General features: G+C 32.2%; 2 protein-coding genes across 2 annotated transcripts; both read right to left on the reverse strand.

The window, feature by feature from the left end:
- Positions 1-615: 615 nt before the first annotated feature.
- LOC126736387 (uncharacterized) lies at positions 616-2,576 on the reverse strand. The gene has a single exon (XM_050440715.1). The coding sequence runs from the start codon at positions 2,374-2,376 to the stop codon at positions 622-624; it is 1,755 nt and encodes a 584-aa protein (XP_050296672.1). The 5' UTR covers positions 2,377-2,576; the 3' UTR covers positions 616-621.
- Positions 2,577-5,694: 3,118 nt separating this feature from the next.
- LOC126736323 (uncharacterized) lies at positions 5,695-11,779 on the reverse strand. The gene is made up of 6 exons (XM_050440631.1): positions 11,583-11,779; positions 8,852-8,992; positions 8,628-8,789; positions 7,885-8,574; positions 7,689-7,824; positions 5,695-6,137 (listed from the first exon to the last, which is right to left on the reverse strand). The coding sequence occupies exons 1-6, from the start codon at positions 11,589-11,591 to the stop codon at positions 5,716-5,718; spliced, it is 1,560 nt and encodes a 519-aa protein (XP_050296588.1). The 5' UTR covers positions 11,592-11,779; the 3' UTR covers positions 5,695-5,715.
- Between the last annotated feature and the right edge of the window lie 7,427 nt (positions 11,780-19,206).

Below are 19,206 nucleotides of genomic sequence, written 5' to 3' on the forward strand. Positions count from 1 at the left end.
TAGGGAAGATCGTCCAAAATCTTGAGACTTTGGAGCTGAAAGAGACCGGTTATTCGCAAAACCAGTAGCAGTCTAGAGAGGTAACTTCAGGACGACTGTGCCCCGAAACAGAGAACCTTTCCAGCCAGCACAAACTGGTAAAGGGAACCTGTACAAACCTCAGCAGAGGAAACTGTACATGGTTGGAATAGGCTAAGTTGCTTAAAACAGAGGTCCACCATTTGGTGGACACCCGAAATAGAAGAAATGTATAGATTCTGCTTATTTAACAAATATAAACTTATAAAAGTCGATACTCAACATCGATGCGGGTTTGTCTTTACTTCGTTATCTAAAACTTCCTCGTTTAATTCTGTTCTTAGTTGCCTCAACACCTCCCTATCCAAGTATGAAATAATACCAAGACTTTTTCTGCATTTAGTTTTAGCGCTTTTACATGTAACCTTGCCTGCACTACTCAAAGCATTTTTTATTGAATTCCTTTATATAGTTTTAAAGTGCCACTAATTCAATAAATATGACGCCAACTAAGTATTTAAATTATTTTTATGAATTTCATAAAAATAAATCGAATGATTTTGAATACTCATTACGAAAATAAAATAAATGAATAAATAATGTTTACAAAGTTTTAATACAATTTAAAATGTTAAGCAACCTTTCATCAATATTTTGTCCCCGTATTTTCCTTTCTAAAAGATCAAAATCCGCAACTTCAATTTCATGACAGGGATCATCTTGACGATCTGGTAATCTAGGACAATATGAAGGGGCCATTATACGCTCACACACAGCAGCAACCCCACAGAAAGTTCTAAAGTCCATAACATCGGTATCCTCCCATCCAATTAAGCTTCTGAATGTTAATGCTTCGTCTGATTTCATTGGTCTGCCCATGAGCAAATTTAAAGCTTCCTGTAAAGATTCCCCAGAAAGCTTTCTTTCATATTCGTTTTCAAGATCTGCTTCCATTTTAAATTTGTCAAATATGCAATTAAACAAGAGCTTTCTTTCTGACGAGATACTTACATGGTCTCTAGCATATTCTATAGGCGATATTTTGGATAACAATCGGCTATCTAACGGTAATTCAAACCTTGCACTTAGCCGAGTAAAGGTTCGTGGCAAAGTAATCCACAAGTCAGCGTTAAGTGCAGGTATTTTCAACTCGTTTTGAAGATTAAGAAGTTCTTGACAAGGTGTGCTATCTTTTGACACTGCCTTCAGCGCTTCTTCCAAGGCCTTTCTTCTCTTCAGGTTAAGTTCGTTGTCGACTACTTCCTCATTTAATTCTCTTCTTAGTTGCCTTAATATCTCCCTATCCAAGTATGAATGAATGTCAAGACTTTTTCTGCTTTTAGTTTTAGTGTTTTTACATGAAACTTTACCCGCACTTATAAATTCCCCCTGATCTTGAGAGTTATTTGCTGGAACAAGCGAAGTTCTTGCGCTCTGGTTCTTAGAGTCAGTCCCAATAGTTGCCACTTGTGTTTCGGGATCCAGCGATGCTTGAAAAGCCGGAGGACCTCTGGAAGTATCTCTATCTTTCTTCTTCTTTTTCTTACCTCTACGTTTAATAAAATCTTCATCGTTCTCTTGTTTAATTTCATTTGTGTGGAGTTCAGCTAATTCTTTATGTTCTTGTTTCTCAGTCTTTATTACTGCAAGGTTAAGTTTTGCATTGGTAACTGCCGTTTTCGCCTTTCTCGGAGACTGAATGGGCAAACTATGTGTCGAACCCGCTTGGTGACAGTGACCCAACTCCTCCAAACTAGCAGCCCTGGTCGAAACGTGTTGAATACGGATCAATGGAGGTTCTTGAAGGGATGCACTATATGATATAGTTTCTTGACTATGAGTTCGTCTTAAATCCAAAACTAATTGTGCTTTAGGGTGCATTCTGCTGGCTTCGGGAGTAACACATCTTCTAGAACCAGAAGCTCTGGTCGCTGCACTGGCCAGTGTAGGGGCGGGAGTTAAAGGACGCGAGTCAGTTTCGGTATATCTTCGAAACAGTTCTTCTGGGACACTCTCGATTTGGGACATAAGGTTCTTTGGCGTGTTTTCTCTAAAACTATATTGGCTTAAGTTCGCTTTTATGGCTTCTATTTCTTCTGCTAACAAAACGTTTCTTTGACCTTCGTTCGCCCAGTTTTCTTTCGCTTTACGTAACAATTCTTTGGTTTCTTTGTCCATGGGATGGTTGCATAGCAAGGAGCAACCAGTAGGATATGGGTTATACAATCCGGAATAAGGCTTTAAAATATAAGGAGCAGGTTTAGCAATAGCCCATAATTGCAGGTCTTTAGATTGGGCCATTTTTGAGATGGTTTTTGTTGGACTTGCAGTTAAGCCGGTTTTACTGGTTTGCTTCATTTTACTATGTTTTAAATAATAAATAACTCGCGTGAGTGGCTGATAATTCTAGAGTTAAACTGTTAAACCCATGATGTCTATAGGTTTGTTTAATCGATAATTATTTAGTTGCTATGAACCTATTCATTTGTTTGTTTTAAGGAGATACGGGGATCGACTTTTATTATTTAGTGAAAGTGTACATGCTGGTATTAATCTATTAAAATATTTATCGGTTTATAATAAATCTAGACTACGAACATCTTTTATTCGCTATACAGCTATATTATAGATGTAGTTAATAGGAATACTCCTAAAACTAGGTGATTAAAATCAAGACTGGCCATTTTCAGCTAAATTTTATTTTTTTTTGCAGCTTTTAGATTTTAAAGTCAAAATTATAAGCGGTTATTCAAATAAGCGTTATTTTATCCGGTCCCATTTTCAAATAGCAGTAAGTATTAGTTTTTCTTAGAAAGCCTCAACCAAAACAGTGAGCCTACAAAGCCTAAAAAAGATAACAAATCGAGAATTCCACATCTAGTTCTTAAATTTGGCAGTGTCAAATGTCAATAAGAGCTTAGAGTCTACTTTAGATTTAGTAATAAGCAAAAACAATAATATTTCCAACAGCAGAACAAAAAAGATTTTCTTTTATTTTAGTGACTTTATTAAATCTAAATAACTTATTCAGTGAGTATCAGAGATACCTCATAAGTAATATAATGATAATTGGACAAGACACCAATTCCAATCAAATCTCTAATTTAACTAAACATCTAAATTGTTTATCACATATACAGTAGCGGCCAAATGTAGAGAAACTTTTAATTTTTTTAAAAATTAATTAATAGGTTAAATAAAAAGTTTTCATTTCATCACTAAATCATTGGGTACCTTAAGTTACTTATAATGATATAAAAATAAACACATTCTTTAACACATGACGAAAATACCAAAATATTTTTCATTTTTTTGCGGCCATAAGTAGAGAAACTTTTTTTCCGATCATTCCTAAACAAACAGTTTTTGAATAAAGAGAATAATATTTTAGTCGTGTGTTAGTATTAGTCGAGTAAGATGCCACGAGGTATTCATTTGTCAGTTCAGTTAAAAGAACTAATTATAAAAAAATATCAAGATGGATTGAAACAAAATCAAATTGCAATTGATTTAAAGCTTAATAAAAGTGTTATATCTAAACAAATCAAGATGTACAAAGAACGTGGAGGTTCTTTAATTAAACCTAAGACCGGAAGGCCGCGAAAGACTACTCCTTCAGATGATAAAGTAATAAGAAGATGTTCCCAAAAAAATCCTTTCTTTACTGCCGTGGATATTAAGAAAGGAAACCCTTCCATTTCACTATCCATCCGTTCCATAAGAAGACGCTTAGGCGAAGGAAACCTCCAAGCCAGACGACCGGCAAAGAAACCATTCATTTCCAAGAAAAATCGGCATGCTCGTTTAAAATTTGCTAGAGAACATTCCACTTGGACTTATAACCAATGGAAAAACATACTTTGGTCCGATGAAAGTAAATTTAATTTATTTGGGTCGGATGGAATAAAGTATGTAAGGCGTCCCCCACATCAAAGATTCAATCCTAAATACACTAGGCCAACCATAAAACATGGTGGAGGTAATGTCATGGTATGGGGTTCTTTTTCTGGGCATGGACTAGGTCCGCTAATAAAAGTTGAGGGTATTATGGACAGATATCAATATTTACAGATCCTCAAGAATCATATGATACCTTACGCCGAAGAAAACCTTCCACTAATTTGGAAATTTCAACAGGATAATGATCCTAAACATACAGCTAAAATTGTTAAAGATTTTTTTGCGGAGGAACAGCTCAACGTTTTAGCCTGGCCTCCACAAAGCCCCGACTTAAATCCCATTGAAAACCTATGGGAACAATTGGAGTTAGATGTTAGGCGTAAATATCCCGAAAAATTTAAAAACAAAGAAGAACTGTTTTGCGCATTATCGCAGGCCTGGCAGGAAATACCAGAAGAAAAAATTGTAAAATTGTTGGAGTCGATGCCCAGAAGATGTGCAGAAGTTATTAAAAACAAAGGTTTTGCTACCAAATATTAGGTTTATTTTAAGTATTTGTAATATTTTGCTTAAGTTTCTCTACTTTTGACCGCTTAAAAAATAAAAAAAAAATTTTTTGTGGGTTTATAAATAATTTTCTTATACACTAGTTATTTATTTTTTATGTTGTATTTGTGTTCCACCTAAAACAATAAAATATATTTTTAAAAAGTAATCTATCAATATTTTTTTAAAAATAATCAAAAGTTTCTCTACTTTTGGCCGCTACTGTATATAGAGTTTTTAATATAAATATATTTATAGAATTTTTTTTCAGAAACCCTCATATCACATTTGAAGTAGGTATTCCCCCATTGAATGAAACATAGTAAACATATTTTTAATAAAAGCATATATTACAGTTCTAGAATAAAATCTATATTAATGCTTCTTCACGTGGTTGCCAAGTAGTATTAACCAATTGCTAATATTTCACCAAACCAATTGATTATAAAATTCGCAAAAACAAGGTTATGATATAACAATTTTTTTTTTTGGAAATTTGGCCTAATATTTTTGGGGATTAATAACAGCAAACTTCAACATTCAAATCTTCAACTTGCCATAAAACAGCCAATTTATTTCTGAAAAAACAGCCAAATATTTGAGTTTCATTTAAACCATACTGAATGCTTCAAGAAAGTCTCGGCAACATTAAGAAAAAAACCTAATTATAGTAAAATTAGTACTTTTGATATCATTTTGTTTGATTCGATAATGTATGCAATTAAAATATTTACGGAACAGACCAAAAAGAATATTAGTATATATCAAAATTTAATAGCCATAATTGAAATAAATAAGGTCTAAAAGAAATGTGCAAAATAATGAATGAATATAAGCTACTAAGTAATAAAAGCTACTTTTTATTTATACCATAAATAAGCCATATAAATTAAAACTACCGAAAAAACCTTGGTGCTAATTGCTGGTAGACCTTTATCCCACATTCAGGATTCGATTAATTAGGATACTGTTGATTATTTTATATTTTCGTAGACTTGTATGGCTCAACAAACGAAAACTTAAAAACAAAACCTTTAATACTGTATCTTTTTATCAAAAAGCAGAATATAATTCTATTAGCATTCATAAATTGTAATTTACCACCAAAATACCAAAAAATATATTTTTGGGTTAATATCCAATCTTATATATCATTGTGCAGCAACCAATATTTGTAATGCTTAACATTAAAATACCTCCCCACTTTCACGTACCAGCAAAAAAATACCATTAATCAAAAACCATTATTTATTATATAATAACACCATGCAACGAGTGATCGATACATTGACTTGTTCCTTTTTGTTTCAGCACAGACAATAAAAGACTGATCTTTCCAACAGTGATCTGAGTCTCCTTCCTGGGGCGCGTGGTCTCGTACAACTGATTACAGTTTTGTAGTTTCTTCCTTAAGGTGCAACAGGGCTCGATAATACTAAAACTTACCCCCGTTCGAACTGGCTCTTTTTTCTTACAAAGTGTTAGTAACTTAGTTCTTTCCGTGAAGCATATATGCGAAGCAATGTCAAACACTTCTTCTATACGGTGTCTAAAAGTATAGCTTCCCCGGTAGTCTACTTTTCTTCTGGTTTTAATTAATTTAGATCTTAACCTTATTTCGTCTCTTTCCGCCTCTTGGTTATGGTCTGCTCCGTCGTATAATCTACTTACATCTGCACAAAAAAATTCATTAAACTAGTGTATATGTATTTTAAATAATATCTTTTCTTAAGAATTTTTTCATATTAATATACAAACATATTTTATTTTATTTGGTACTTCGGTCTATCTTGTGACCTTCATTATATTTTTTTCATTTCAAAAAATCTCCAAAAAATATATTATACAAAGTCTTTCATTAATGGTGGCGACATACCATTTCTCAGCAATGAATAGTTCAGAAGATTTGGAGAACAATCAGTTACTAAAAATGGCGAAAATAAAATGCTGGAAATTACTTATAAGTTTATACCTTTGCAACTAGGGCACGTAGTTAGTTTAATATTTGGTAATGCTGGTTAAAAACAAATGCAGTTTTTTATAAACATTCACATAAAAATTAAAAAAATTATTGCGTCGATAATCTCACTAAAATTAAACCTTTTTGGTTTAACAATTTTCTGTTATAAAATGTCAAATTAGGGAAGTAAGGGAGGGGGAAAGTCTACTGATGAAAACGATTATAAATTTACTTTAGCTCAACCGAATTTGAGAAAGACAAAAAGACTTAAAAGGAAAAGTTAAAAGTAGTAAAAAGGAAATAATCACTAAGTCACATTGACTTCTATGGTTCTCGCTAGACAGCAGAATTCGAAAACCTTTTTTTAATTTTTTACTGGAAATTTAAATCGACTGGATTTGCAATAAAATCAGTCAAGCAGACCTTGGAAAATAACTAACATGCTTAAACTTTTAAGTAGTTAGTCTAAGTTTTTTTTTACTTTTCATTCTTTATTGTTTTATTTTAGTCACAGTTATTTTTTAATTGTTGTTTATTTTCGTGTACATTGCCGCCAACAAGCCTTAGCCTAGTCCAAAAATATTTAATACATAATATTTGACGTGATTGGCGGTTATTTTGAATAATGAACCATTGAAAAACTTTACATTTTTCTATACCTAGGTAATACTTCAATAAATCTTTTCTCTATAACTTTGAAACTAATGAAAATTTAGAGCTGAATCTTTTTCATTTTTCATTGAAAATTAATTATACTCTTTAATAATGATATGTTAATGTCATTCCTTTTAAATCTCAGACTAAAAGGAAAGTTTTTCAATAAAGTTCTTTGTAGTTTTGGACCGCGGAAATCAATGTGACAAAGCTATGATTTATTTTTAACTATCAAACCGTCTTTTGTTAAACCAGACAAAGTTTATCAATTTCGGTCGAGCTAAACCAAAATTATAAATAGTCTTCTCAATAGACTTTTCCCTTACTCCCCAGCACTGATTTAACATTTCATAGCAAAAAGTGTTAAATTAAAAAAAAAATTTGACTGAATTTGGAACAGATCGAGTCATCGCGCAATTATCAATATAATATTTTAATAAGTTTTATGGCAAAAAAAACCCTCTTTTTTCTCTTCGATAGAAATTATGCTCAATAGCGACAGAAATAGGAAAATAAATTTATTTTTAGCAATTGCTTTTGGTCACCCTTATTAAAAGTACCATGTAACTCCAAGTACCAGAAGAAAACACTTAAAAGATTAGATATTTACCTAAATAAATATCGTAGCAAAACACGTCAAACTTCGAACGAAAATATGGAACTAACTTGTAATCAAACGCCGCCCTGAACATTTTGTAAATTAGTTTTATATTCAGATTGTATTTACATAACAGCCCATAAATAGCCTGGAAAGAAATTCTAACTTATTAACTGATATTGATATAAAATTTAAAAAAAATAGTTACCAGAATAGTTTCAGTCAACTCAGGAGTTCTACGATCTCCTGGCAATGTCAAAAAATTGAAAATTCTTGGCAAAAATATCCTTCTAACTGCTTCAATTCCAATATAATAGATAATATTTAGTAAGGCACCAGTCTTTGTACAGTAAAGAGCTGACAATTTGTCTAGCAATTTATTTATAACCAGTTCTCGAAGTGATGGCCTTAGACATAAAAGCGATAGAACATAACACATGTATTTTAGCGTATCCGGTTTTATACGGGTTTTTAAAAGCCTCTGCAATAACACAGTGACTATCAGCTTCAGCTGTTTTTGTTTAATGTGTAAACTTCTTAAAGCACTATTTTCTAATACTTCCAACAAATGGAGGGCCCGAACTGTCAATCGATCATAAGTAAGATCTTTAGTTAAAAGAAAGTATGAAAAATTATAAAACCAGTCTGTGATTGGGCCAATGTGTGGATTGGTGGCAATATCTATCAAAGCTATATGCCTAATTTTTTTCTTGTCACATATGATTGCATCACACATGGTTTCGAAATATTCTCTAAACGCCTCATTGGCTTCTTCCATACCGGCGTCGTCTTCTGAATCGTTCCCATTTGGTAACCAAACGTGATCCAATACAATGTCACCTTCTTGTGCTACTGATACTGGTGCTTCAGCAATCTCAATCAAATTAATTTTTTGGTCCTAAAATTACACATTATAAAATTAATGTCATAAGTTGGAAACTCCTACTCAACCTCTAAACAATATACAGTTTCCTGTCTAACTCTGAAAGGAGACCAGTTGGGGCTATCTGGAGCACCATACACTTTATCAATCTGCAGTTCTGAAAACGCCTCATCTACATCTTCGGATAACAGACACTCTCTACCTTGTAATTTACTTTTTATAAGACATTCCTGAATAAATATAGATGTGAAGTTAAGGGATTTTTTCAGTTCCCCTTAATGAAGTTACTTACATTTATAATGTATCTCAATTTATAATTAATATCTTCGGTGAGTAAATTACAAGCATCTTCTGATATCTGACTACAATTACTTATTTGTTCAGCGTACATCCGGGTCGAATCTGAACTAATTCCTGCATAATCTTGATACTCCTATAAACCAAAATTAGTAGAATAGTATTTTTTAATTGGTAACATTTTTGTGCATGCTTCTTGTTAAGTTTGTAATTTTTGTTACAATATTTTTAGCCAGAAGAGGATAGAATTAGAGCCCAAATGTTTATTATTAATTTTATGAGACTAACTTACAATACCAATCATTGTTAGTCTTAAATGTGCTATTTACATCTTGATTTTTTTCTGATTATAGAAACTGTTAAAAACCTATTAATTTTTTGTGCTACTATTTGCCTAACCCTGTTGGTTATATTTTATCTACAGGGTGTGCTAGTAAATAGAAAAAAAAACAGTACAAATCTACTACATGTCATACATTTGCTTAGCAAAGAAACCTATAAAACATCCTAACAATTTACATTTTTGAGTGGTTAAAAATTCCAATAATTACTTTCCAAAATTTGCATCCTTTGTGACAATCACTCTTTAGAGTAGTGAAGTATTAAAGGTTGCAAGTATGGGCTAACTAATAAGCATTAAGAAGACTATGATTGATTTGTAAATAAAAAAATACCAGACTAAATAATTCGCTTTGGGTTTTAACTCAAAATTATGACATTTTTTTATGTGACCAGTATTTAATTTCGAAGAGTATGCAGATAAGTTAAGCCTACAGAATCAATTTATTTAAGATTTGTTATCATACTGTGTTCAAAATATAACAGGTGTTACCAGTAAGTTTACAATTTTTTCTAATAGAAACTTTTATCTTTTAACGTTTTATCAGAGAATGTTCAGATTTTTACTTAACAAAAACAATGCATTCAATTGCTTTTTGTCACTTTTAGTGTTATTGAACTGATAATTGACTAACAAAGGACCATTCCAGAATATTAATACTTCCTTAAGATAGTTAAAAAGTTTTTAATAGAAAATGACATTTTTTAATTAATGACCACCACTTTTCAGTGGAATTTTCAATGAATAAGTATTCTAAGTGATTTTAATGCAAAATATTGAGATTAGAAAATATTTGAATATATATCTAAATCCACTCAATATAGATCAAAATATTAATAATGGGGTAGGTAGGAGTAAAGCTATGCATTGGCTTTTTAGAATTTTCCCTGCAAAATCTTGAATTCTACTGCCAGGTGGCTGTATTAAGGCCACTTAGTGCTTTAAAGTATTTTATAAAGAAGACATTGTGGAACAGAAAAAATTAAATTAGTTTAGTTTTTGCATATTTTCCACAATAATTATGAGAAATTCCATCAATATGCATTTACTAGTTTTTAAAACAGTGAATGATTATGATACTAGTTCAATCATTTTAAACAACATTTGTTTGATTTGTTTTTATTTAATTTGGCATTTACAGTTTGTAAGAATAATTATATATTTTTAAAAAAACGCGTTAAAGAAAATGTGAAACAACCTTTATATATACCTGATACCAATCCAATCAAAAGAAAGAAAGAAAAAAAGCAATGAATAATTATCTTCAGAATCTGACACTGAGTATTCTGTTCATGACAGTAGACTATCACTTTCCATCTGAAGATGAGACTCAAGACAAAAGAAAGAAAACTTAATGCAAAGTTTTGAATCAATGATTTCAAATGATAATGCGATGGTTAATGTCCACGGAAAAACAAAGACTTCTAGGCACTACATGACTATCATAGATATACCATTTATTGCTGACAAGGATATAGTATTAAAACTCTCAAAACCTACTGAGATGAAGATTTTATAATGTGAGTGTTTTCAAAGTGGACTTTTTAACTATTTTCCATTTGTATTAAATAATAAGTTTATTAGGGGGACTTACAAGATTTTTAGAGTATAATTTTGTTTTGTTTTGGAATATGATGTTTAGTAAACTATTAACATTAAAAAAATATTTTTCTACGCTTCCTAAATTATTAAAAAAAAAACCAGAAGGCTGCGGGGATTCGCACCATTCAAAGGGGCAAACCACCGCAATATTTTTATTTCTAAAATAATTAGTGTCACATTTTTTCAATGAAATGTCACATTTTTTTTAACTGTGTTTTAGAACATAAGCAAGCCTAATAAGTTTGCATAAATTTACATAAAAGTGCTGCGTCTACTTTCTGTCATATCATAAACACTAGAAATTGCAGGTCTTTCCCCTACCTACCCTAAGTCTCAACCCCAAATCTCAAAAAATACTACAAAATTGTATTAACCATGGAGAGAAATAAAGAATTATATAAGATATGACATATCTGTCACCTCTTTATGGTGCCAAATTACATGGCATCTTTAGCATTCTTTACTTGTCTTCCATAATTTAGTCATTTAGTATTTAATATTAGTGTGAAAAGGTACTACATTATAACTAGAAAACAAGTTTGGAACAGATTAGTAGAGGTCTAAGGATACCATTCTACTGAGGATCCGAGCATATCTACCACCAATAGATATATCATTATCATCATACTTTGTTTGGAGAACCTTTATCCTTTTCATTTATAAAACTTTTACTTTGGTTTGAATTACAATTTGTGTCATTTGTAAATGACTGACCCTGAGGCTTTTTTTTGCTTTTTATTAGCTTTTTGGTCTTAGCATTAGATAAACTAGTTGTAGGCCTTACTGGATTCATTTTTGATCCTTTTGGGATTTTTCTGCACAATATGTATTCTTATATAAGAATGGAAAAATATCCCTAATTAGGTAAAGATTAAACAAAACTGTTAATAAATCATATTAATTAAAGTAGAAAATGTATGCTTTTTTTTGTTTATATTCAGTCACAATATTGTTTGTTTTCTTCAGTAGAAAAGTGTGGTTTGCGTTGCTTGAACGCTTGATAATGATTAACACTTGACATTTCTCTGCGTGGACGTAAATTTACCTTAAGGGTAATTTAATTCAAGCGCAGCGGAATAAAAACAAATAAGCAAAATTTGGGTTTTTGGTGACAATCATTTGAACTGGTGCGTCACCTTTCTCCCAGACCTTTCTGGTGAAAATTATTGAAAAAGAACCCCTTGCCATAATCGTCTTCCTGAGGCAACTCAACGGCCACAATTTTCCAATCTAATCATTGGTGGAAACGTTTAAAATTTATAAAAAAAACAGCAGAAACCGTATTACACAAATGAAATATATTTTATGTATTCGTAAAAATCGTCTTTTTTTCTATTTTAAAATTTTACTTTTCTATTTAGTTACTATAGCGAATGTCATTATCTAAATTGCCTAGTTTTAGACTTTTTTTTTAATTGTTTAATAAGCCTTACTTATTAAATTACGAGACAGTTTTACCACTAACCAAAACTCTTTATTTTTAATCTCGACACGTGTTTCGCTAACGATGTTAGCATTTTCGGGAGAAGATTAAAACTTTAGTTTAATTTAGTTTTTAGTGGTAAAACTGTCTCGTAATTTGAGCATCACACCAAAGGTTCCAACCATAGGATTATCAAGCCTTACTTATATTTAAATTCGCAAATTTTAAGCGATTAGGGTTTTGGAAAGGAGGCCTACTATGTAAGTAATATTTATTATGAAATGCTTGAGGTAGTTACTTAAAAATACCTTTTTCATACCTTCGCTAGTTTGCAAAACAAAACATTCATTTAATGATTGGACCAAGTACAATATCCAATGATATTCATAGAATAATGTAAAACGAAATATTTATTGATGAGTCAAGATTTCTGTTAACTTGATGTAGGTAGCGTCTAGGACAGCAAAACGAGCACCTTTTGGGTTTCGCAGATTAAGAAAGTTAGTCTTTTAGACATGGCATAATTATAATAGGTGCACCTGTTGCACCGTTATCGTTATGAAGTACGAAAAGACTAATGACAAAAGTTGACAATGGAAAACCGCATGTGCCAACACAATACAGATTTATCTTATTCGCCACAATATTTAAATTAAGGGATGCAAAGTCTTGACTCAATATTGATTTAACTTAATTCGATTATTATACAGGGTGTTAAAAAATTCGGTGCAAATATTTTAAGAGCGTATTGTTGGAGTCAAAATAAGACTTTTTTTCCTATAAACAAGTGTCTTAAAATGCGCCGTGTCAAATAAACAAATAAACAAATGTCTTAAAAAGCCCGCGCAAATTGCTTAAAGAAAATCGATTATTTGGAACACCGACTACAGTTATGCATCAACTCTTACAGGGTAAGCTCCCCTGAATACTTCCCTAAAACAAATTTAGCACACATTATTAGCAACCTAAATACTACTTTTTGGTCCCTAGCTCATTTTGCAAAAGTTCAAAATAGCGGCGGATGCCATTTTGAAAAATTAAATTAAATAGATAGGGGATTCATACGATACATAGTTTGAAAGCTCCCACTAAATGCCTTATGGTCTTAGAATATTAAGTGATTACTTCTACCCATAGCAAACTGGCTGCTTTTCAAAATTTAATTTTTCGCAACTTTATTTATTTTTATTTTCTTAACTGCACATGTTCAGGTGTAATTTATTTGTAGGTGTACTGTTGTTTGTAGAGTTTGTATTTTTTCCAATCACATTATCATGAAATCTTCTGCCAATTTAGCCATGAACCATTCTAGTAAATTGTGACGTCTTCTTGAAGAAATTGAAGATGTGATTCCTTCCACGATAATGACGTGGAAAGTACTGATTTGGTGTAGCATCGAATTAACACTGGAGACAATAGTCTGATAAAATAAGCACCTCGAAGGATTCCGAAGCTAAACAAGGTGAAGTTTCCTCAATGCTTCAAGAAATGAAGATACAAGGAGTGATAGAACCTTCCCACAGTCCTTGGACAACTCTTGTTGTACCAGTGAATAAAAAGGACGGATCTACCAGATTTTGTGTAGACTATCGGCAACTTAATGACATTACCAAGAAATGCACTTATCTCCTTCCCAAAATTGACGACACCCTGGACACGCTGTCAGGTTCAAAATTGTTCTTAACACTTCATCTGAAAAGTGGATACTGGTAGGTAAAAATTCACTCAGAAGGTATAAAAAACCGCATTCTCGACTACAACAGAACTTTGGCTACTTTAAATCATACCCTTTGAACTCTGCAATGCTCCAGTCACCTTTAAAAGACTTGTGAAAATTGTGTTACGCTTAATTTATTTGAACGACAAGTAAGACAATAAGTCACCATTTTGCGAAAAACATTTGAAGATCATTTAAAGAATATTCAAAAGGTATGTTAGCTCCGAGAAGCTCTAAAATTGCAGATTAGTGCATTGGACTTAAACCCCAAAAATAAAATAAAATATTATTTTGGCAGATTAGTGCAACAGATTTAGAATCTTTATAGATAAAGATATAATTTAAAACTTAGTCCTAAAAAATGTTGCTTATTTCAAAAAAAAGTTTGATACCTTGGCCATGTAATATGAAAAAAAGATGTCAAGACTAATCCAGATACAGTAGAAGCACATTTTAGACATTTTGGAGTTAATAAGACCTTGACAAAAGTGAGAGAACGGTTTCACTGGCTGAACAGTCATAAAGATGTTAAACGTTGGTGTGAGCAATATTCGTCAAGCAAGGGCCCAAAAACCCGGACTAGAGGAAAAATTATGCAGTATCTTGTTAGTTCACTCTTTGAACGAATTGCCATAGACGTAGCAGCATCTTTTCCTACTAGTAGCTCCGGCAATCGATATGCTCTCGTGGCTATAGATTACTTTATTAAGTGACCCGAGGTTTATCCGATTCCAAACCAAAAAGCAACGACAGTAGCTGAAGTGCTGTTCCAGAACTGGATATGCCGATTTAGTGTCACCAGAGACATACATTTAGACCAAAGAAGGAACTTTAATTCACGAATGTTCCATTCCAGCCAGTTACTGGGAATCACAAGACACGCACAACTCCCTTTCACTCTTAGTATGATAGAATGGTTGAAAGATTTAATCGCACATTTGAAACTTATTTGAGAATTGTGGTAAATTTTAAGCAAATCAACTGGGCTAGCTGTGTACAACTATTCCTATTCGCATATCGTTCTTATCTCCATAAGTCAACAGGAAAAAGCGCCGTAAAAGTTGTCTTTTGTGATCAACTTTGTTTACCTTTGGACATTATTACTGGGAGACCCACAAGTCTGAAACTATAGGTAACTAAACTTATTGAGGGCTCTACTTATGTTTAGTTTAATATTTTCATCTATAGTGTTTAGTTTTTAAGTAGTTCATCTTATTTGAGGCCCCCCATTTTGGCCCCAATTTAGGTTATATTATTGTAAGTCCTTGTATTTTACATTTTCTAAAATTTGTATACTTGCTTAGTTTGACTGTCAGTATTCTCTTGAAATTATTGGTTTCTTTCGGCAAAAACAATTACGGGAATTCTAAGCATTTCGAAATTGTTCCATGGGTCTTTAAAGGGGACGCGTTTTATGATTTTTTTTCAGTTTTAAATGTTTAGTAAGTTTTTACCTTGCAAACGATTAAACGACAGTCAACGCGAGTTAGGTTTTTTAACTTTGCCAATAAAATTGTGTTCCTGAATTTCGTTACATATGTAGATACTAAAATTGATAAGGAAGTTTTACGAAACGGGATCTATTTGCAATAAAAGAGTACTGAGGAGAGGGCTGTTAATAAAGCATGCCAAATTGAGGTACTAGAACCATTCGCAATAGTACATCATTATTTATTTTTAAAGTCGCAGATTTAAGTAATATTTCAACAGGTTCTATACATAAAACTTCGAAAAAAAAAGTTTTTTTCCTACAAAATTTCAATTTTTCAACAACTAGGCGAACATGAGTTTGATAGGAGAATGGAATTTGGCGAATTGATGTACCAGCGAACTGTATTTTTTCTAAATGGACTTGTAGATACTAAGATAATGAAAATCCACACCTTTTTCGAGGGTTCATACTCAGTATCCTGACAAAATTAATGCATAGGCAGAAATTTATAGTAATAAAATCATTGGGCCAATTTTTTAAAAAAAAATTCACTGGACAAATTTATTTAGACCTCCTCAGGAATACAATATATCCTTCAATTGTCCGATCTTTGGAAAACCAAGTGGATCAAAATGGTGTTGGGATACTAAACGAAAATAATTTGTATTTCCAACAAGATGGTTCATTTCAACAAGATGGATAAATTCTAGGAATACTAACACCTTTTACAGTACCAAGGCAAATACGAAAATACTATTATTTTCACCCTTGTATGTAATGTGCAATAACGCTAATAGAGTCTCACTCGCTAATAGAACTCTTTCGCAGTACGGTTTGACAGTTTGAGAGTAACTTAATGAATAGTCTCCAGGAATGTGGATTGGCAGGCGTAGTGCAATTGAATTGCATGGTCGCCAGATTTAACACCACTTTTTCCTTTACGGGTATTTAAAAAGCCAAGTAAGAAAACCTTACCTGAAAATATTAATGATTTAAAGGATCGACTTACTCACGCATGTATAGATATTAGCCGACAAATACTTTCCAATGTTCCTGAGGAGTTTTAAAACTTTATTATTGTGTCGCGAATAACGGACCACATTTTGAGCACTTAAAATAAATTCTGTAAACTGATTATTTTTGACTCATCGTTTTATACCCTTATTATTTATAAGTCTATAAACTTATTTTTTGTCTATAAACTTAAATTTTTTATACTTTGTTGGGTGGTATATTGTGTAACCTTTAAGATGATGTATTACACTATAGGATAGCCATTTGACATATTAAAATATGGCGTCGATAAAATATTTATTATTACCAGACATTTTAGCTCCCTATTCGCTGGTATATACGTCAACCGATTTAATTTTTTTTTTGGACTGTACAATAGGGATTCCCATTTGACATATCAAAGCGAGTTTAGCTGGAATGTGTAGGTGTGATTGACAAAACTTTGTCAAATGTACAATTAAACTCCCCCCTGTATATCTAGATTGAGTTTTTTTTAAAAAGTTATTAAGGGTGGTTCGTTTTGAAATAAAAGCGCTGTATATTCCAAAAAATGTTGTTTCTAATCCTTAATTAAAATGTCTAAAAGCAAGTAATATCATGAGTATCTTCTCATTCTGTTGTTCTAGTTCATTCAAAGCCGCTTCTCAAAGGTTGCCAACGTTCTTCAGACTTGCTTCTATAACAGTGAACAGTGCCAATATTGTATAAAATTATCTACCAAATCTAGCAATTTCGTGGAACGCCATTTCCGTCGGACAATAATCTGGCTTATTTCAAATTCCCTTATTAGAAATATTTAAACCGTCTCCAAACTCTTTTACAGTTTACTTACAAAGCTTTTTTTCATTTCCCGATTTCACTAAAGTACAAAAAAAAACTTGTGGCTAATAACAGAATTACCTTCAATAACCAAACCATATATGTAGAATTCGGTTCTGCAGATTTTATCCTCATCTTCACATTCGCTTACTTGTCGCTAGTAAACGTTTCCTATAGAGATAATTTGTAAAGTTTCTAATTACCAGCAAAATTTTTTAATTCCTTCTTAATTTGTTGAGGAGGTGCTTTATAAAACTATTTGACTCATTGGGAGAGAAATAAAGTAATACAGTATATATTTGCTTGTGAGGTATTGGATTATACTGTATACCATTGATTTTTATTGTCTCTATCAAAGATGTTTTGAATGTTAAAAGATATGTTTTTTTATTTTTAAGACGTAATATTCAAAAGAAGTATTCATTCTAAAGCCACCCATTTATCAAATTAATTATGAAATAATTTTTTGATGCATCTTTCAAATGCAAATTTCTCATGAACTTTCCATTCTAATTTTAGTCATACAGAAGATCACACTCAGCACTCTTCATTTTAATGTCATGTTCAGTAAAGCTTACAGGCTTTAAGAATGAATCTAAATGTTACCATTTGGTTGCTTCCTTCATCAGTCGCGTTTTTTCTTTATCAAACCTATATTTCTCGGAATCCCGCCTGTCCCATTCGTTCCGGACAGTTTATATAATGGAAACATTATTAGAAAAGACAAATCATATAGTAAAAGCATAGTGATAAATAAAACTGTTATTAAATTTTTCGGCATTTTAGATTGCATTAGGTTATTAGATTGCAACAGGTCTCAAGGATAATCGAAAAAAGTGTAAGCTAGTTCTTTTCTGAACGGTTATTTTTTTCTAACGAGTGTTATAGATTTACAACTAAGATTCTAGACATAATTTAAAAGTATCTTTTTTTATTAACATTTTATAGATTTAAAATCTAATAAGTGTATATGGATTTTGAAATTCGTTCCGCCACTTATCCGCGTTCCGCCAATATAACTACAATGTAGACTTGTTCTAAATTATCACTACCGCTGTTTGCTACTTTAGATCACCTTAGGCACTCCCAAATTAATCCCTTCCAGACGTCTTTCATGACTAGTATCCCATTCCCATAACACTCATACCAGTCCACAGTAGGGATGGCAAAATATTTTAATATATCGATCCTATCGATACATTAAAATCATGATCTCGATACAAGCATATATCGTAAGGAATATATCTAAAACGGCCACACACACAATACTACACGTAGGACGACAAGTCGTACGATAAGTTGTACTACGAAATTGAACAACAGATTGATGCTATTTTTGGCCACATACGGATACGATCTGCCGTACAACCAACCGCCCAAAATCTTTCATTATCCATATTTATCTACTAATTTAACTAGGCAAAGCGTAAAACGTGCCCAAATAATAAAAAAAGATGAAATCGTTCCCATTGTTGGAAGCGAGCATACAAATGGTCAGATTTGTCGCATGTACTACCGCGTTGTACTACAGATTTTTAGCGAAGCTACAGTTCCATACGACACGATCTAGTCGAACTGAACGTCGAACTACAACGCCACTAATGAACGACCAACGGTCGTTCCAACGGTCTAATCGACTTGAATTGTACAACATGTAAATTGTACAACATAAATCGTACCGTGTGTGGCCCGGCCCGTTTTAGACTAGGAAAGTTAGACTCTCTTTCTTCATCATTGAAATATATTCATTTTTTCGGTAAATCGATATATTTTTAAAGGCAATGGAAATAAAAAATGTTTTAAACAGAAAAATTATACTCTATTTCAGAAGTGTGTAGAGCAATAAAACCTCATTAGGTATGCAAAAGTGGTACCTGGTGATCCACCAATATTTTATGCCACTACCTTAGTTGGGTATTAGTTTCAATGTAAAATTCTTTCTTTTCGTTGATTGCAGGTAGTGCCACCCGGTTTTTGAGTTTTGCCCATTGTTACCCACTGAT

Source organism: Anthonomus grandis, chromosome 5 (assembly GCF_022605725.1).
Source record: "Anthonomus grandis grandis chromosome 5, icAntGran1.3, whole genome shotgun sequence".
Taxonomy (NCBI): Eukaryota; Metazoa; Arthropoda; class Insecta; order Coleoptera; family Curculionidae; genus Anthonomus; species Anthonomus grandis.

Bases quoted from the DNA above. Each gene is read 5' to 3' on its own strand.
- LOC126736387 (XM_050440715.1), bottom strand. From the start codon at position 2,376: ATGAAGCAAACCAGTAAAACCGGCTTAACTGCAAGTCCAACAAAAACC.
- LOC126736323 (XM_050440631.1), bottom strand. The intron at 8,790-8,851 runs GTAAGTAACTTC...ATATTTATTCAG, and splicing joins AATTGAGATACATTATAAAT to GAATGTCTTATAAAAAGTAA. The intron at 6,138-7,688 runs GTAAATATCTAA...TTTTTTGTGCAG, and splicing joins TTGCTACGATATTTATTTAG to ATGTAAGTAGATTATACGAC.